Below are 15,313 nucleotides of genomic sequence, written 5' to 3' on the forward strand. Positions count from 1 at the left end.
TACTACACCAGGCCTGAATTCCCGACACCTCTGTGACCCCTTGATCTTGGGTCTAGATTTCGGGGAGAAATTCTGAGACCTTGGTGTACAAGGGGAACTGGCTCACCCTGACCAAGCCCCTCGTGAGGCCAGAGGACGAAGGTAACTACGGCTGTTGAGTTGGGCACCGCGGGAGTGAGCACACTCTAGGTCATCCGTTTTCAAGTCACAGGTCAGTGCTGGGGAGTTGACTGAAGTGTGGGATTCAGGGTTGTGTGTTGGGGGGACAGTCAGCTTCAGGGCATGGCTTCAAGCCACTGGGATGTGGCTTCCTGCCCTGGGTGTGGCCCCCAGCCAGCTTGACCAGGCTTTCTGCAGTTAGGGTCTTGATTATCCCCTGGAAGTCCTGGGTGCTGGGGAAGGTTGGCGCGGAGATAGCTTGCCTGGGCCATGACTGGCCTTTGGGACCCAACCAGGTATGCTCTTTCCCTCTCCTCTACTGGTGTTGACTCAAAGAATCATTGCGGAGACAACTTCCAAGTCATCAACCTTTGTAACCCAGCCATCAACCATTGGAACCCAGTCACCAGCCATTGGGACTGAGGCCGAGGAGGAAATCTGGGATGACCTTTCCCCAACCCTCGTGCCCTCAGAGCGTTCAAACCCAGAGGATGTGCAGACATGCCTTCTGATAGGGGCTGCTTCTCTGGTGCTTTTTCCTGCTGATCATAGGATTTTTCACTGGGTGAGCCAACCACTGAAGAAGGCAGGGCTTGGCGTGAGGGGCGGGGTCTCCACCTTCCTGATGTGGGAGGGGTCTTGTGGGGTTTAGAAAACTGGGAGGGGCTCACCTACATGGGCGAAGCTTGGGTCATTGTTAGAAAAGGATCAAATATAGGGAGGGTGGGAGGGGTGTCCCCCAGTCAGGACCTAATCTGTTACCGCATTTTGCACCCTACCGTCCCCCAGCGTACTTTGCTTTCGGTCTGGGATGGTGATCGATTCCATAAAGTCCAGATTCCACACCGACAAGGCAGCTGCTCCACAGGACCAGCTTCCACAGAGTTGGCTGTCACAGAGCCAGCTGTCACATGACCAGCGCTCACACAGTTGGCTTTCAGAAACCCAGGTTCCGAAGGTTTGGAAAGTTCCAAAGGAAAAGGCCACAGTGCCAAGGCGCAAATAAAGATTTATCTGGTTGTCTCTACATCAGGTTCATTTCCTCAGGTCTGACCCTCGGTTTTGGTTTCCCCAGAGGAGAGGTCTGGGCTGGTCTCCTGTCCTAGAAAGAGAGACCAGGAACCGTGTCCCTTCGTCGTGGCAGGGCCTCACTGGCTGAGATGTAGTTCCAGAATTAGAAGTGGGAAGGACCAGTCCTACCTAATTCTCCCCACCCCCACCCAGGTCCGGTCCTCTCCAAGGAACCCTGTCCCCACATTTACCATGGGTTTCCTCTTGCCTTTTCCTGTCCTGCAGCCAGTGCTGGGAGCTGGGGCAAAGCCTGACAGGAACAGTGGGGCCAGGAAGCCACCAGGGCCGGGGTGCTGTTGGGACCTGAGGCAGGGGAAGACCCAGGCATCCGGGGGTCCACACCCAAGAGCCCGTCTCCAGCAATCTTCATCCCAGCACCCACGAGCTAGGCTCCCATCCTTCTCCTCCACCCAGACTTACGAGTTCACCCCAGCCCCCAGCATGGCAACCCCACCACTGAGGGCCTAGTCTGGGGGGACCAGATGAACTTTCTAGTCTGAGAGGGGGCTGTCTGCTTTGTCCTGGAACCATAGGCGGAGCCTCCCTTTGTTGCCGTCCAATCAGACTCAGAGTTGGGTTTGTGGGCGGGGCCAAGAAAATTCCCGGGGAGCATCGTCTCTAGGGAAGTCCGGCGGGGGGGCGGGGGGGCGGGGGGGGGGCGGGCCAGGTAGTAACGTAGAAGGGGGAGGGTGTGGGAATTCCTTGTAGATCGGGGTGAAAGGTGACCCTGGCTCCAGTCATAAAGCCCTCCACATCACGTGACCAACGTCACCCTCTCCCCAACAACATCTTTATTTTCAGTCTTGGGAAATCGAGTGGAAGACGGTGGCCTGCTCGTCCCTTCCAAAAGCCCTCAGCCCGGTTTCGGCTGTTCCGCTACAACATTCAAGGTCAAGGTCGGGCAGCGGCTGTCTAGGGTGCCTCGGGACTCCGGACACCTCGGTTTCCTAACGGAGAAGTGGGAGCCCTGCAAACTGGGACTCTTCGTCTCAGGGATAGGCTTCTTTCCCCTTAGCGATCACCTCCTCCGAGTGGGGTGGGAGGACCCTCCCCGGGGTTCTGTGCGGGCTGAGCCCTCTGGCCTCAATGGGTGCCCAAGTAGCCCTCCTGGTGGCGGCGCTAGCCGGCTGCCTGCTTCGGGCCCGGAGCTGTGTCATTTGTGATCCAAGGGTCGTGGCCGCGCTGGACGCCTTGGAAAAGGAATACCTGCCTACCCACCTCGCCCCCGGGCGTCACAGACAAGTGATGGAAAGGATAAGAGAAACCGTGAGGGATTTCCGGGACCTGCCATATTTAGAGGACACCTTTATGGGGGTTATCGGTGAGGGCAGGGTAGAGAGTGGGAATCCAGGGTGGAGGGAAAGCAGGGATCTGGTGCTAGGATTGCTGGAGGCGGGGGAGGGACGGGACGCAAGGGCTGGAGGCAGAGTCTGCTGGGTTCGTGAATGGAGAAGACTGAGATGCCGATTCCAGGCCTTCCCCTGGGCAAAGGAATACGCTGTTTCCCTAGTCCTTACCCTGCAATTTTGTAAAAAAAACAAACACACAAACCCACAGAAAAAAAACCAAAAACAACAAAACTACATCTCCCAGAAGTCAACGGGCGTGCAATCCATTTACAGCCCTGGCCTTGCCCAGTACCCTCATGGGTATTGTAGTTTTTGACACTAGCTGAGCCAATAAGACCTTAAGGCTTGGAATCTGAGGTCTAACTCCTCTCCCCGCATCCTCTGTGTCCCTCCAGATGAGGCCACAATGGAAACGTCAGTCTTAAGTTTTCTGAGGAGTGTGAGACTTATCAGAAACAGTGGTGCAGCAGGTAAATCCACACAGGGGCCAGGGGATGGGGCTCCAGAAACTTTTAGAGAAATGTTTTTTGGTGAGGACGGGTCTGGTAGTGGCTCGGGAGCCCACCTGCCTCGGTTCAGCTTCCCGCCCAGTCACCCCTTGCTGTGTGGCCTTGAGGGAGGAATTTCCCAGATTTGTCCCCTCCAAAATGGGTCCTAACAGTGTCTGCATGCAGGCGTCACTTTGCTCAGCGGCGGCATTGTTAAGTGGTCATTCAATTTTCACTGTCCCTCCCCTCACCGTCCCATCCCAATGTGGAATGCCAATCTCTTCACACAGAAGGAACTTCCTCCTGGGGTGGGTGGGGAGGGGAAAGCACTCTGTCACCGTGCTCCTTCCCAGATGACTCTTTCGAGAAGGAGGTCTCCAAGATATTGACTCGGGAAAAGGCAACCTTTCAGAGCTACATTCTTCGGTTCCAACGAGAGGGTGAGGGATGATGGGTTCTGTACGCGACCACAGCCCCTTCCTCCAACAATCCCAGGGTCTCTGCCCCCAGCCCCCTGCTTCTCTATGTTCACTTCCTCACGTCTGCCGATCCGGTCCTCCCTGGGACCCAGAGATCCAGACATCCGGGTCTTTCCGCCCTCAAACCCAAGAGCCCAACCCAAAACGTAGTTCTTCTTCGTCCTTTCTCTCAAGTACTTCATCTTTGATCTGATTTTTTTTTTTCTATCGAGGCAGATTTATGTCCCAACAAATGTGGTGAGTCCGGATTATGGGAGCTGGTCCTCTATTCCTTATCCTCGCTGGGTTAATACCCAGCCTGTCTCCTCCCGCGTTGGGTCTCGATGGTTCTTCATTCTCCACGTCAGAGAAGTTCCTGTTCTCCAAGTCCTTCTGCACAGCGGTCTCACTGGGCAGCGGGTCATGTTCTACGTGTGCTCTTTACTGAGCCTGGTTCCATCAGTCTTCCCAAGTACTGCCTTGTAGCCCCGCCCCCTGGGCTGACCCCCAGGGATTAGGCGCCTGAGTCCTCCCCAGACCTTGGCCCTGCCCTCTCCGTGTAGCCTGGCCTCTGGGGGCCAATACCGCTTCGTTCATGCCCCTTCAGGTACGATGTTGCAGCGTCTGATGTGGTGCAGTAATTGCGTCCAGGACAATTACGTTTGTCGAAAGTCCAGAGATTGCGGGGGTGAGAGAGCTGGGGCCAGCTGCGGGGGTTGGCAAGAGAGGGGCGGAGCCAGAGGACAGCGTGAGTCTAGAGAGGGCGGAGACTGGAGAAAAAGCAGGGCGGAGCCCAAGTGGAGGGAGTTGAGAGAGGGCCAGCAACCTTGAAGAAACACCCGACCTTAATCCCCTGTCCCCAGTGCGCCACATCAACGTCCACGAAAAGGAAGACCTGGTCCTGGACTGTGAGCTCAACTGGCATAAGTTATCTCAAGGCCTGACCTATTACAGCTTTTACAGGGTGGGCCCTTCAACCCCACCAACCCCAAGTCCATTAGGCTTGGTTGAGCGCCCACCCCGGTATCCACAAGCTTGTTCCCACAATCCCCATGACCCATGACCTACCAGGTTTGACTTCTGATCCCCGGGGACCCCACACCCTTAGCAGTATACCCTGGACTCCCATCTCCCCCATTGAGATCTCGTGATGCTCTCACCCCTGTAATTCCCCAACCCCTGAATTCCCCCAGGCCTCTGTGACCCTTTGAGCTTTGGGCCTAGGTTTGGGGGAGCAATTCTGAGACCTTGTTGTACAAGGGGAAATGGCCCACCCTGACCAAGCCCCTCGTGAGGCCAGAGGATGCGGGTGACTACCGCTGCGAGTTGGGCATTGAGCGATCCGGCCCAGCCACGGTCATCCATTTTGAAGTCACAGGTCAGAGCTGGGGAGTCCACGGAGGTGTGGGAATCAGGGTCCTGGGTTTGGGGGATGGCAGGGAGCGTGGGGGCGTGGTCTTCAGGTTAAAACTTCCCTTCGGGGTGTGGATTCAGGCCACGGGGGTGGGGCTCCCTGTTCTGGGTGTGGCCACCGCTCTCATTGACCGGCCTTCCAGCAGTGAAGGTCATAATTATCTCCTTGAAGCCCTGGGTCTTGGGGGAGGTTGGTGTGGAGAGAGCATGCCTGGGCCAGGGGGGACCCTTGGGGCCTGCTCAGGTCGGCTCTTTCCCTCTCCTCTGTCAGTGTTGCCTCAAAGAATCTTTGGGGAGATAACGTCCAAGTCTTCAACCTTTGTAACCCAGCCATCAACCACTGAAACCCAGTCACCAACCATTAGAACACAGTCCCCAGCCATTGGAACCGAGGCTGAGGAAATCTGGGGTGATCTTTCCCCAACCCTCCGGCCCTCCGAGTGTTCAAACCCGAAGAACGTGCAGACAGGCCTTCTGATAGGGCTGCTGCTCTGGTCCTTTTTGCTGCTGATCCTGGGCTTTGTCACCGGGTGAGCCAACCACTGAAGAGGCAGGACACGGAGAGGGGGCGGGGTCTCCACCTTCCTACTGAAGGAGAGGTCCTGCGGGGGATGGGGCTTAGAAAACTGGGTGGGGCTTACCCAGGTGGGCAAAGCTTAGGCCATGCTAGAAAATGATCAGATATTAGGAGGCTGGGGAAGGTGTCCCTCACTGGGGACCTGATCCTTTACCACTTTCTGTGCCCCACCCTCCCCCAGCATACTCTGCTTTCGGTCTGGGATGGTGGTCGATTCCATAAAGTCCAGATACCACACCGAAATGGCAGCTGCTCCGCGGGACCAGGCTCCATAGAGTCAGCTGTCACAGAGCCACGTTCTCAAAGTACCGAAGGACGAGGACACAGGACCAAGTCACAAATAAAGATTTATCTGGTTGCTGAAATATCAGATTCATTTCCTCGGGTCTGATCCTCAGTTTTGGTTTCCTGAGAGGAGAGCTCTGGGGCTGGTGGTCTCCTGTCCTAGAAGGAGAGACCCGGAAGCGGGGTCCCTTCGTCGTGGCAGGGCCACCTGGCTGAGATGTAATTCCAGCATCGAGGAGTGGGGCAGAGCCAGGCCTACCCAGACCTCCTCCCCCAGGCCCATCTCTTGACAGGACGCCCCCTCCTCACTCTTCCAGCCGGCTTTCCTCTGGCGTTTTCCTGCCCCCCAGCCACTGCTGTGAGCCGGGGCAGAGGCAAAGGCTGAACATGAACAGCGGGTTTAGGAACTAACCAGGGAGAACGGAAACAGGACGCCGGGGTGCTGTTGGGACTTGAAGCAGGGTAAGAATCGGGGACCGGGAATCCTCACGCCTCCTACTTCAGACCCAAGAGCCAGTCCCCAGGCATCTCCCATAAGAGCACCCAGGAGTTAGGCTCCCATCCTTCTCCTCCACCCACACTCATTAGTCTGAGCCACCCCTCTGCCCCAACCCGACCGCTCAAGGGCCTCATCTGGAAGGAATGGATAGATGAAAAGTTCTAGCGTGAGAGGGGGCGGTCTGCATCATCCTGGAACCATAGGCGGAGCCTCCCTTTGTTGCCGTCCAATCAGACTCAGAGTTGGATTTCTGGGCGGGGCCAATGAAGCTTCCTGGGAGTGTCTCTAGGGAAGTCAGGGGCCCAGTGTAGGCAGGTAGAAGGCGGCGGCTGTGGGATTCCATTGTACATTGAGGCGATCCTCGAGCCTGACTCCAGTCATAAAGTTCTCCACATCACGTGACCAACCTCACCCTGGCTCCAACAACATCCTTAATATTATTCATGGCAAAATAGACTGGAGGGAGGTGGCCGGCTCGTCCCTCTAAATGACCTCAGCCTGGATTCCGCTATTCAGTGAACCCTACGTGTATTCGACGGTACAACCTTCAAGCTCAAGGTCGGAGAGCGGCTGTTTAGGGTGCATCGGGACTCCGGACTCCTCGGTTTCCTAACCGAGAAGTGGGAGCCCAACAAATTGGGGGTCTTGTCTCGGGGAAAGGGTTCTTTCCCCTTAGCGATCACTTCCTCCTCCGTGTGGGGTGGGCGGACCCTCCCCATAAAGTCCAGATAGTCCTGGTGGGTTCTGCTGGGGCTGAGCGCTCTGGGGAAATGGGTCCCCAAGTTGCCCTCCTGGTGGCGGCGCTAGCAGGCTGCCTGCTTCTTGCCCGGAGCTGTATCACCTGTGATGAGAGGGTTGTGAAGCAGTTGGACGCCTTGGAAAAAGAATACCTGCGAACCCACCTTGCCCCCGGGTGGCAGAGAGAAGTGATGGAAAAGATAAGAGATACCGTCGACAGTTTTAAGGACCTGCCAGATATACAGTCTACCTTCAATGGGGCTGTCGGTGAGGGCGCAGGGGAGCGTGGGAACCCTGGGTCCTGGGAAAGGAGGGGTCTAGTGTTAGAATTGCTAGGGGCAGGGGGCGACGGGAGGGAAATGCTGAAGGCAGTCTACTGGGTTCGGGCGTGGAGAAGGCTGGGATGCAGAATCCAGGCCTTGCCAGGGCTAGGAATACACTTCCCCTATAGGCCTTACCTTGCCATCTTGGATAAAAACTACAACTCCCAGCAGGCAACGGGCGGGCAATCGCTTTACAGCCCCATCCTTGCCCAGGAGCCACATGGGTATTGTAGTTTGTAACACTAGCTGAGCCAAGAGAGCTTGAGGCTTGGAATCTGAGGTTAGAGCTCCCCTCCCCGCATCCCCTGTTCCCCTCCAGATGAGGCCACAATGAAAATGGCAGCGTCGAGTTTTCTGAAGAGTATGAAACTTATCACAAACCGTGGTTTAAGAGGTAAATGCACACACGGGCCAGGGGAGAATCTCCAGAATCTTTTGGCTCTGGAGTCAACCTGCCTAGGTTCAAATCCCCCCACCCCCGGTCATCCCCTAGCTGCGTGGCCTTGGAGGAGGTTTTCCGCCTCTAAAATGGATCATAACGGTGCCTGGACACCAGCCCTCGCTTAGCTCAGTGGCCCGCATGGTTAAGTGGTCATTCAATTTCATTGTCGCTCCCTGAGAAGTCCCCAACAGGAATTGGCATGCCCTTCAGACAGAGGCAAACTTTCTGCACCTCACTCCTGGGGTGGGGAGCGGAGGGGTCGCACTCCCTGTCACCCTGCTTCTTCCCAGATGACACTTTCGTGAAGGAGTTCTCCGCGATGTTGACTCGGGAAAAGGAAACGTTTCGGCGCGATGTCGCTCGGTTTCACGGAGGTGAGGGAAGATGGGCTCCGTCAGGGACCACAGCCCCTTCCTCCACCAGTCCCAGGGTCTCTGTCCCCAGCCCCCTGCTTCTCTACGTCCAGCCCCTCACCTCTCCCGACCGCGCCCTCCCTTGGACCCAGAGCTCCAGGCACCCGGGTCCTTCCTCCCTCCAACCCAAGAGCCCAACCCCCACCTATTCCTTGGCCCCCCTCTCTGGTGTCCTTTACCTTTGAAATCTGATTATCATTTCATCGTTTTCTCCAGGTGAGGATTCTTGTCCCAACAAATGTGGTGAGTCCAGATTATGGGAACTGGTTTTCAATCCTTCATCCTTGCCCGGTGAATACTCAGCCTTTTTCCTCCGGCTTTGGGTCTCCTTGGTTCTTCCTTCCCCCCGTCTGAGAGGTTCCTGGTCCCCAGTAGTCCTTCTGCACAGCGGACTTCCTGGACCGCGGGTCCCATTCTCTGGGCGCTCTTTCCTGAGACTGGTTACACCCCTCTTCAGGGAGGTCTGCCTTCTAGCCCCGCCCCTTGAGCTGACCTCTAGGGATTAGGCGCCTGACCTTGCCCCAGACCTTGGCCCTGCCCTCTCCGTGTAACCCCTTCTCTCGGGGTGCCGAATTACAGACTCGTTCATGCCCCTTCAGGTGTATTGTTGCGGCTTCTGAGGTGGTGCGATTCTTGCCTGCTGCACACTTACCCTTGTCGAAAGTCCACAGATTGCGGAGGTGAGAGGGCTGGCGCCAGCGGGAGGGGTTGGCGCAGGAGGGGCGGAGCCAGGAGAGAGGGAGTCTTGACAGGGCGGAGACTGAACCTGGCCTGTTAGCAAAGAAGGGCTTAGACCTGGTTGGAGGGAGTTGATGGAGAGCCTGGAAGCACGAGGAAGCACCCCACCATTACCCTCGTCCCCAGTGCGCCAAATCAACGTCCATGAAAAGGAAGACTTGGTCCTGGACTGTGAGCTCGACTGGCACAAAATTGCTACAGGCGCGACCGGTTACAGCTTTTACAGGGTGGGCCCTTCGACCCCAAGTCCATGAGGGTTGTGAGCCCCCGACTCCTGTAGCCACAGGCTTGTTCCCACAATCCCTGTGACCCATGACCTACAGGTTTGCCTTCTACGGATCCCCGGCGACCCCACGCCCTTACGGGTATACCCTGGACTCCCATGTCTCCCCTAAGGTCTCGTGATGCTCTCACCCCTGTACTTCCCCAAACCCTGAATTCCCCAGGCCTCTGTGACCCCTTGAGCTTTGGGTCTAGGTTTGGGGGAGCAAAGCTGACAGCTTGTTGTACATGGGGAAATGGCCCACCCTGACCAAGCAACTGGTGAGGCCCGCGGATGCAGGTACCTACCGCTGCGCGTTGGGCACTCCGGGAGTGAGCCTATTCTCGGCCATCCGTTTTGAAGTCACAGGTCAGTGCTGTTGACAGAAGTGTGGGGTTCGGCTTCGTGAAAACGAAGTGTGGGATTCAGTTGGATTAAAACTTCCTGTCGGAGTGTGGTTTCAGGCCACGGGGGTGTGGCTTCCTGGCCTGGATGTGGCCCCCCGGCCACCTTGACCTGCTTTCTGCAGTTAGGGTTGGGAGTATCTCCTGGGAGGCCTGGGTGTTGGGGACGGTTGACGTGGCGAGAGCTTGCCTGGGTCAGGACGGGCCCTTGGGACGCTCTCAGGTCCGTTCTTTTCCTCTTCTCTGTCAGTGTTGCCTCGGAAAATCATCTCGGCGATGGTGACATCGTCCAAGTCTGCAACCATTGGAGCCCAGTCTCCAACCATTGGAACCCAGTCACCAACCACTGGAACCCAGTCACCAACCACTGGAACCCAGTCACCAACCATTGGAATGCAGTCACCAGCCATCAGAACCGAGGCCGAGGAGGAAATCTGGGATGACCTTTCCCCAACCCTCGAGCCCTCAGAGTGTTCAAAGCCCGAAAATGTGCAGACCGGCCGTCTGATAGGGCTGCTTCTCTGGTGCTTTTTCCTGCTGATCATAGGATTTTTCACTGGGTGAGCCAACCACTGAAGAAGGCAGGGCTTGGCGTGAGGGGCGGGGTCTCCACCTTCCTGATGTGGGAGGGGTCTTGTGGGGTTTAGAAAACTGGGAGGGGCTCACCTACATGGGCGAAGTTTGGGTCATTGCTAGAAAAGGATCAAATACAGGGAGGGTGGGAGGGGTGTCCCCCAGTCAGGACCTAATCTGTTACCGCATTTTGCACCCTACCGTCCCCCAGCGTACTTTGCTTTCGGTCTGGGATGGTGATCGATTCCATAAAGTCCAGATTCCACACCGACAAGGCAGCTGCTCCACAGGACCAGCTTCCACAGGGTTGGCTGTCACAGAGCCAGCTGTCACATGACCAGCTGTCACAGAGTCCGCTTTCAGAAACCCAGGTTCCGAAAGCTGAGAAACTTCCGGAGGAATAGGCGACAGTACCAAGGTGCAAATAAAGATTTATCTGGTTGTCTCTACATCAGGTTCATTTCCTCAGGTCTGACCCTCGGTTTTGGTTTCCCCAGAGGAGAGGTCTGGGCTGGTCTCGTGTCCTAGAAAGAGAGACCGGAAACCGTGTCCCTTCATCGTGGCAGGGCCACACTGGCTGAGATGTAGCTCCAGAATTAAGAAGTGGGGAAGGGCCAGTCCTACCTAATTCTCCCCACCCCCACCCAGGTCCGGTCCTCTCCAAGGGACCCTGTCCCCACATTTACCATGGGTTTCCTCTTGCCTTTTCCTGTCCTGCAGCCAGTGCTGGGAGCTGGGGCAAAGCCTGACAGGAACAGTGGGGCCAGGAAGCCACCAGGGCCGGGGTGCTGTTGGGACCTGAGGCAGGGGAAGACCCAGGCATCCGGGGGTCCACACCCAAGAGCCCGTCTCCAGCAATCTTCATTCCAGCACCCATGAGCTAGGCTCCCATCCTTCTCCTCCACCCAGACTTACGAGTTCACCCCAGCCCCCAGCATGGCAACCCCACCACTGAGGGCCTAGTCTGGGGGGACCAGATGAACTTTCTAGTCTGAGAGGGGGCTGTCTGCTTTGTCCTGGAACCATAGGCGGAGCCTCCCTTTGTTGCCGTCCAATCAGACTCAGAGTTGGGTTTGTGGGCGGGGCCAAGAAAATTCCCGGGGAGCATCTTCTCTAGGGAAGTCCGGCGGGGGGCGGGGGGGGGGCGGGCCAGGTAGTAACGTAGAAGGGGGAGGGTGTGGGAATTCCTTGTAGATCGGGATGAAAGGTGACCCTGGCTCCAGTCATAAAGCCCTCCACATCACGTGACCAACGTCACCCTCTCCCCAACAACATTCTTATTTTCAGTCTTGGGAAATCGAGTGGAAGACGGTGGCCTGCTCGTCCCTTCCAAAAGCCCTCAGCCCGGTTTCGGCTGTTCCGCTACAACATTCAAGGTCAAGGTCGGGCAGCGGCTGTCTAGGGTGCCTCGGGACTCCGGACACCTCGGTTTCCTAACGGAGAAGTGGGAGCCCTGCAAACTGGGACTCTTCGTCTCAGGGATAGGCTTCTTTCCCCTTAGCGATCACCTCCTCCGAGTGGGGTGGGAGGACCCTCCCCGGGGTTCTGTGCGGGCTGAGCCCTCTGGCCTCAATGGGTCCCCAAGTAGCCCTCCTGGTGGCGGCGCTAGCCGGCTGCCTGCTTCGGGCCCGGAGCTGTGTCATTTGTGATCCAAGGGTCGTGGCCGCGCTGGACGCCTTGGAAAAGGAATACCTGCCTACCCACCTCGCCCCCGGGCGTCACAGACAAGTGATGGAAAGGATAAGAGAAACCGTGAGGGATTTCCGGGACCTGCCATATTTAGAGGACACCTTTATGGGGGTTATCGGTGAGGGCAGGGTAGAGAGTGGGAATCCAGGGTGGAGGGAAAGCAGGGATCTGGTGCTAGGATTGCTGGAGGCGGGGGAGGGACGGGACGCAAGGGCTGGAGGCAGAGTCTGCTGGGTTCGTGAATGGAGAAGACTGAGATGCCGATTCCAGGCCTTCCCCTGGGCAAAGGAATACGCTGTTTCCCTAGTCCTTACCCTGCAATTTTGTAAAAAAAACAAACACACAAACCCACAGAAAAAAAACCAAAAACAACAAAACTACATCTCCCAGAAGTCAACGGGCGTGCAATCCATTTACAGCCCTGGCCTTGCCCAGTACCCTCATGGGTATTGTAGTTTTTGACACTAGCTGAGCCAATGAGACCTTAAGGCTTGGAATCTGAGGTCTAACTCCTCTCCCCGCATCCTCTGTGTCCCTCCAGATGAGGCCACAATGGAAACGTCAGTCTTAAGTTTTCTGAGGAGTGTGAGACTTATCAGAAACAGTGGTGTAGCAGGTAAATCCACACAGGGGCCACGGGAGGGGCTCCAGAAACTTTTAGGGAAATGATTTTTGGTGAGGACGGGTCTGGTAGTGGCTCTGGAGCCCACCTGCCTTGGTTCAGCTACAGGCCTGGCCACCCCTTAGCTGTGTGGCCTTGAGAGAGGAATTTCCCTGGTTTGTCACCTCTAAAGTGGGTCCTAACAGTGTCTGCACGCCAGGCGCCGCTTAGCTCAGTGGCCAGCATTGTTAAGTGGTCATTCAATTTCACTGTCCCTCCCTGAGATGGCCCCAAGGTGGAACGCCAGCCTCTTCAGATGGAGGCAAACTTCCTGCATGTCCTCCTGGGGTGGGTGGGAGGAGGGGTCGCACTCTGTCACCCTGCTCTTTCCCAGATGACACTTTCGTGAACGAGTTCTCCTGGATGTTGACTCTGGAAAAGGCAGCCTTTCAGGGCTATGTCGCTCGGTTCCAAAGAAAGGGTGAGGGACGATGGGTTCCATCAGGGACCACAGCCCCTTCCCCCAACAGGTCCAGGGTCTAAGTCCCCAGCCCCTGCTTTCTATGCCCAGCCTCTCACGTCTTCCCACCCCGTCCTCCCTGGGACCCAGAGATCCAGACATCCGTGTCCTTCTTCCCTCCATCCCAAGAGCCCAAACGCAACCTATTCCTTCTCCCCCCTCTCATCTCCTTTAACAGGAATCTGATAATCCTTTTTTGTTGTTGTTTTGTTTTTTCTTCCTTCTGAGGCAGATTTCTGTCCCAACAAATGTGGTGAGTCCGGATTACGGGAACTGGCTTTCTATCCTTCATCCTTGCCCCGTGAATACCCAGCCTTTTTCCTCCGGCTTTGGGTCTCCCTGGTTCTTCATTCCCCACGTCTGAGAGGTTCCTGGTCCCCAGTAGTCCTTCTGCACAGCGGACTTCCTGGACCGCGGGTCCCATTCTCTGGGCGCTCTTTCCTGAGACTGGTTACACCCCTCTTCAGGGAGGACTGCCTTCTAGCCCCGCCCCTTGGGCTGACCTCTAGGGATTAGGCGCCTGACTCCGCCCCAGACCTTGGCCCTGCCCTCTCCTTTTAGCCTCGCCTCTCAGGGCGAATACAGCCTGGATCCTGTCCCTTCAGGTACAATGCTGCAGCTTCTGATCTGGTGCAGTAACTGTAAAAAGCAGCTTCACGCTTGTCGAAAATCCAGAGATTGTGGGGGTGAGAGAGCTGGGGCCAGCCGCAGGGGTGGGCGCCAGGGGGGCGGAGCCAGACTTGTGACGCCGCCCGGGGGGGGCGGAGACTGTAGCCCGCCCACCAGAGAAGGTGTGACCGCCACCGAGTGGAGGGAGTTGAGGGAGGACCAGGAACCTTGAAGAGGCAAAGGAGCACAACCTGTCTCTCCAGTGCTCCAAATCAGTGTCCATGAAACGGAAGACCTGATCCTCGACTGTGAGCTCGACTGGCATAAATTATCCCAAGGCCTGACCTATTACAGCTTTTACAGGGTGGGCCCTTTAACCCCAAGTCCATAAGGCTTGTGTGAGCGCCGACCCCCTCATCCACAAGCTTGTTGCCACAATCCCCATGACCCATGACCTACCAGGTTTGACTTCTAGGGATCCCCGGGGACCCCATGCCCTTACCAGTAACCCTGGACTCCCATCTTCCCCACTGAGAGCCCGTGATGCCCTCACACTTGTACTGCCCCAAATCCTGAATTCCCCCAGGCCTCTGTGACCCCTTGAGCTTGGGTCTAGGTTTGGGGGAGCAATCCTGAGACCTTGGTGTCCGAGGGGAAACGGCCCACCCTGATCAAACGACTGGTGAGGCCAGAGGATGCGGGTAACTACCGCTGCGAGTTGGGCACTGAGCGATCCGGCCCAGCCACGGTCATCCATTTTGAAGTCACAGGTCAGAGCTGGGAGTCGACAGACGTATGGGACTCAGGGTCCTCGGTCTGGGGGGCAGTCAGCTTCAGCGAGCGACCTGGGGGGCCTGTCTGTCGGGGTGTGGTTTCAGGCCAAGGGGGTGTGGCTTCCTGCCCAGGGTGCGGCCACCTCGCACAGTGGCCTGGCTTCAGGCAGTGAGGGGCGTGCTTATCTCCTGGGAGGCCCGGGTCCTGGGGAAGGTTGGCGTGGACAGAGCTTGCCTGGGCCACCACCGGCCCTCCCAGGACTGTTCCTTCTCTCTCCTCTGTCAGTGTTGCCCAAAAGAGTCATCGAGGAGATCCCGAAATCAAACCCCGGCACCCAGTATCAGCGGTTTCGATCCCTCAAGCCGTCAGAGTGTCTGAATCCCAAGGACGCGCTGAGAGGCTTTCTGTTCGAGATGCTGATCTGGGGCTTTGTGTTTCTGATCATCGGCTTTGCCACCTCGTGAGCCGCCTCCGGGAGAAGGCAGGGCTTGGGGCGAGGGGCGGGGTCTCCAACGTCCTAACGTAGGAGGAGGTGTTGGGGGAGGGGCTTAGAAAAGAGGGGCGTGCTTACCTAGGGCGGCGAAGTTTGGGTCATAGAAAAGGATCAGATCTAGGGAGGCTGGGAGGGGTGTCCTTCACTCAGGACCTAATCTGCTTACACGATTGCACCGCACCCTTCCCCAGCGTACTTTGCTTTAGGTCTGGGACCCTGATCGATTCCGTCAAGTCCTGGGTCCGTACCGACAAGGCAGCAGCCCCAGAGGACCAGGGTCCCCAGAGTCGGCAGTCACAGAGCCCGGTGCCACACAGTCAGCCTTCACAGAGCCAGGTTCCGAAGGTACCGAACGAAAAGCACACCGTACCAAGGCGCAAATAAAGATTTATCTGGTTGTCTAAATATCGGATTCATTTCCTCCGGTCTGATCCT

General features: G+C 56.9%; 3 protein-coding genes and 1 long non-coding RNA gene across 9 annotated transcripts; 3 read left to right on the forward strand and 1 right to left on the reverse strand.

Annotated features, from left to right (window-relative positions):
* Positions 1-1,148: 1,148 nt before the first annotated feature.
* Positions 1,149-1,856, reverse strand: LOC122233987. 2 transcript variants are annotated; one of them, XR_006211669.1, is made up of 2 exons: positions 1,422-1,856; positions 1,149-1,261 (listed from the first exon to the last, which is right to left on the reverse strand). It is a non-coding gene; the product is annotated as an uncharacterized LOC122233987 (long non-coding RNA). The 2 variants fall into 2 exon arrangements; XR_006211670.1 differs by having other exon boundaries at positions 1,149-1,314.
* Positions 1,857-1,950: 94 nt separating this feature from the next.
* LOC102949281 (izumo sperm-egg fusion protein 1-like) lies at positions 1,951-5,895 on the forward strand. Of its 2 annotated transcripts, XM_042968021.1 has the most exons (10): positions 1,955-2,120; positions 2,400-2,551; positions 2,975-3,049; positions 3,421-3,507; positions 3,763-3,783; positions 4,133-4,213; positions 4,389-4,489; positions 4,750-4,903; positions 5,210-5,468; positions 5,697-5,895. In XM_042968021.1, the coding sequence occupies exons 2-10, from the start codon at positions 2,476-2,478 to the stop codon at positions 5,788-5,790; spliced, it is 948 nt and encodes a 315-aa protein (XP_042823955.1). In that variant the 5' UTR covers positions 1,955-2,120; positions 2,400-2,475; the 3' UTR covers positions 5,791-5,895. The 2 variants fall into 2 exon arrangements, with proteins under 2 accessions (XP_007098444.2, XP_042823955.1); XM_007098382.3 differs by having other exon boundaries at positions 1,951-2,551.
* Positions 5,896-6,578: 683 nt separating this feature from the next.
* Positions 6,579-11,763, forward strand: LOC102949573 (izumo sperm-egg fusion protein 1-like). Of its 2 annotated transcripts, XM_042968010.1 has the most exons (10): positions 6,579-7,304; positions 7,680-7,754; positions 8,093-8,176; positions 8,432-8,458; positions 8,815-8,895; positions 9,080-9,180; positions 9,431-9,584; positions 9,870-10,179; positions 10,404-10,610; positions 11,480-11,763. In XM_042968010.1, exons 1-9 carry the CDS (start codon positions 7,070-7,072, stop codon positions 10,594-10,596), a joined length of 1,260 nt encoding a protein of 419 aa, XP_042823944.1. In that variant the 5' UTR covers positions 6,579-7,069; the 3' UTR covers positions 10,597-10,610; positions 11,480-11,763. The 2 variants fall into 2 exon arrangements, with proteins under 2 accessions (XP_042823944.1, XP_042823946.1); XM_042968012.1 differs by lacking the exon at positions 8,432-8,458.
* On the forward strand, positions 11,373-15,283 carry LOC107180103 (izumo sperm-egg fusion protein 1-like). 3 transcript variants are annotated; one of them, XM_042968018.1, is made up of 10 exons: positions 11,373-11,568; positions 11,848-11,999; positions 12,423-12,497; positions 12,877-12,963; positions 13,235-13,255; positions 13,608-13,688; positions 13,875-13,975; positions 14,228-14,381; positions 14,671-14,845; positions 15,070-15,283. In XM_042968018.1, exons 2-10 carry the CDS (start codon positions 11,924-11,926, stop codon positions 15,260-15,262), a joined length of 963 nt encoding a protein of 320 aa, XP_042823952.1. In that variant the 5' UTR covers positions 11,373-11,568; positions 11,848-11,923; the 3' UTR covers positions 15,263-15,283. The 3 variants fall into 3 exon arrangements, with proteins under 3 accessions (XP_042823952.1, XP_015395233.2, XP_042823953.1); XM_015539747.2 differs by lacking the exon at positions 11,373-11,568 and having other exon boundaries at positions 11,765-11,999; XM_042968019.1 differs by lacking the exon at positions 11,373-11,568 and having other exon boundaries at positions 11,765-11,999; positions 14,671-14,866; positions 15,070-15,153.
* The last annotated feature ends 30 nt before the right edge of the window (positions 15,284-15,313 follow it).

The sequence above is a fragment of the Panthera tigris genome, chromosome E2, assembly GCF_018350195.1.
Source record: "Panthera tigris isolate Pti1 chromosome E2, P.tigris_Pti1_mat1.1, whole genome shotgun sequence".
Classification (NCBI taxonomy): Eukaryota; Metazoa; Chordata; class Mammalia; order Carnivora; family Felidae; genus Panthera; species Panthera tigris.

What these genes read in the sequence shown, in the direction of transcription:
- LOC102949281 (XM_007098382.3), top strand. Translation starts at nt 2,317, where the DNA reads ATGGGTGCCCAAGTAGCCCTCCTGGTGGCGGCGCTAGCCGGCTGCCTG. An exon ending in CATCCATTTTGAAGTCACAG is followed by an intron (nt 4,904 to 5,209) that starts GTCAGAGCTGGG and finishes CTCCTCTGTCAG; the next exon opens with TGTTGCCTCAAAGAATCTTT. An exon ending in ATCCTGGGCTTTGTCACCGG is followed by an intron (nt 5,469 to 5,696) that starts GTGAGCCAACCA and finishes ACCCTCCCCCAG; the next exon opens with CATACTCTGCTTTCGGTCTG.
- LOC102949573 (XM_042968010.1), top strand. Translation starts at nt 7,070, where the DNA reads ATGGGTCCCCAAGTTGCCCTCCTGGTGGCGGCGCTAGCAGGCTGCCTG. An exon ending in TTCTTGTCCCAACAAATGTG is followed by an intron (nt 8,459 to 8,814) that starts GTGAGTCCAGAT and finishes ATGCCCCTTCAG; the next exon opens with GTGTATTGTTGCGGCTTCTG. An exon ending in CATCCGTTTTGAAGTCACAG is followed by an intron (nt 9,585 to 9,869) that starts GTCAGTGCTGTT and finishes CTTCTCTGTCAG; the next exon opens with TGTTGCCTCGGAAAATCATC.
- LOC107180103 (XM_015539747.2), top strand. Translation starts at nt 11,765, where the DNA reads ATGGGTCCCCAAGTAGCCCTCCTGGTGGCGGCGCTAGCCGGCTGCCTG. An exon ending in TTTCTGTCCCAACAAATGTG is followed by an intron (nt 13,256 to 13,607) that starts GTGAGTCCGGAT and finishes CTGTCCCTTCAG; the next exon opens with GTACAATGCTGCAGCTTCTG. An exon ending in CCTATTACAGCTTTTACAGG is followed by an intron (nt 13,976 to 14,227) that starts GTGGGCCCTTTA and finishes GCTTGGGTCTAG; the next exon opens with GTTTGGGGGAGCAATCCTGA.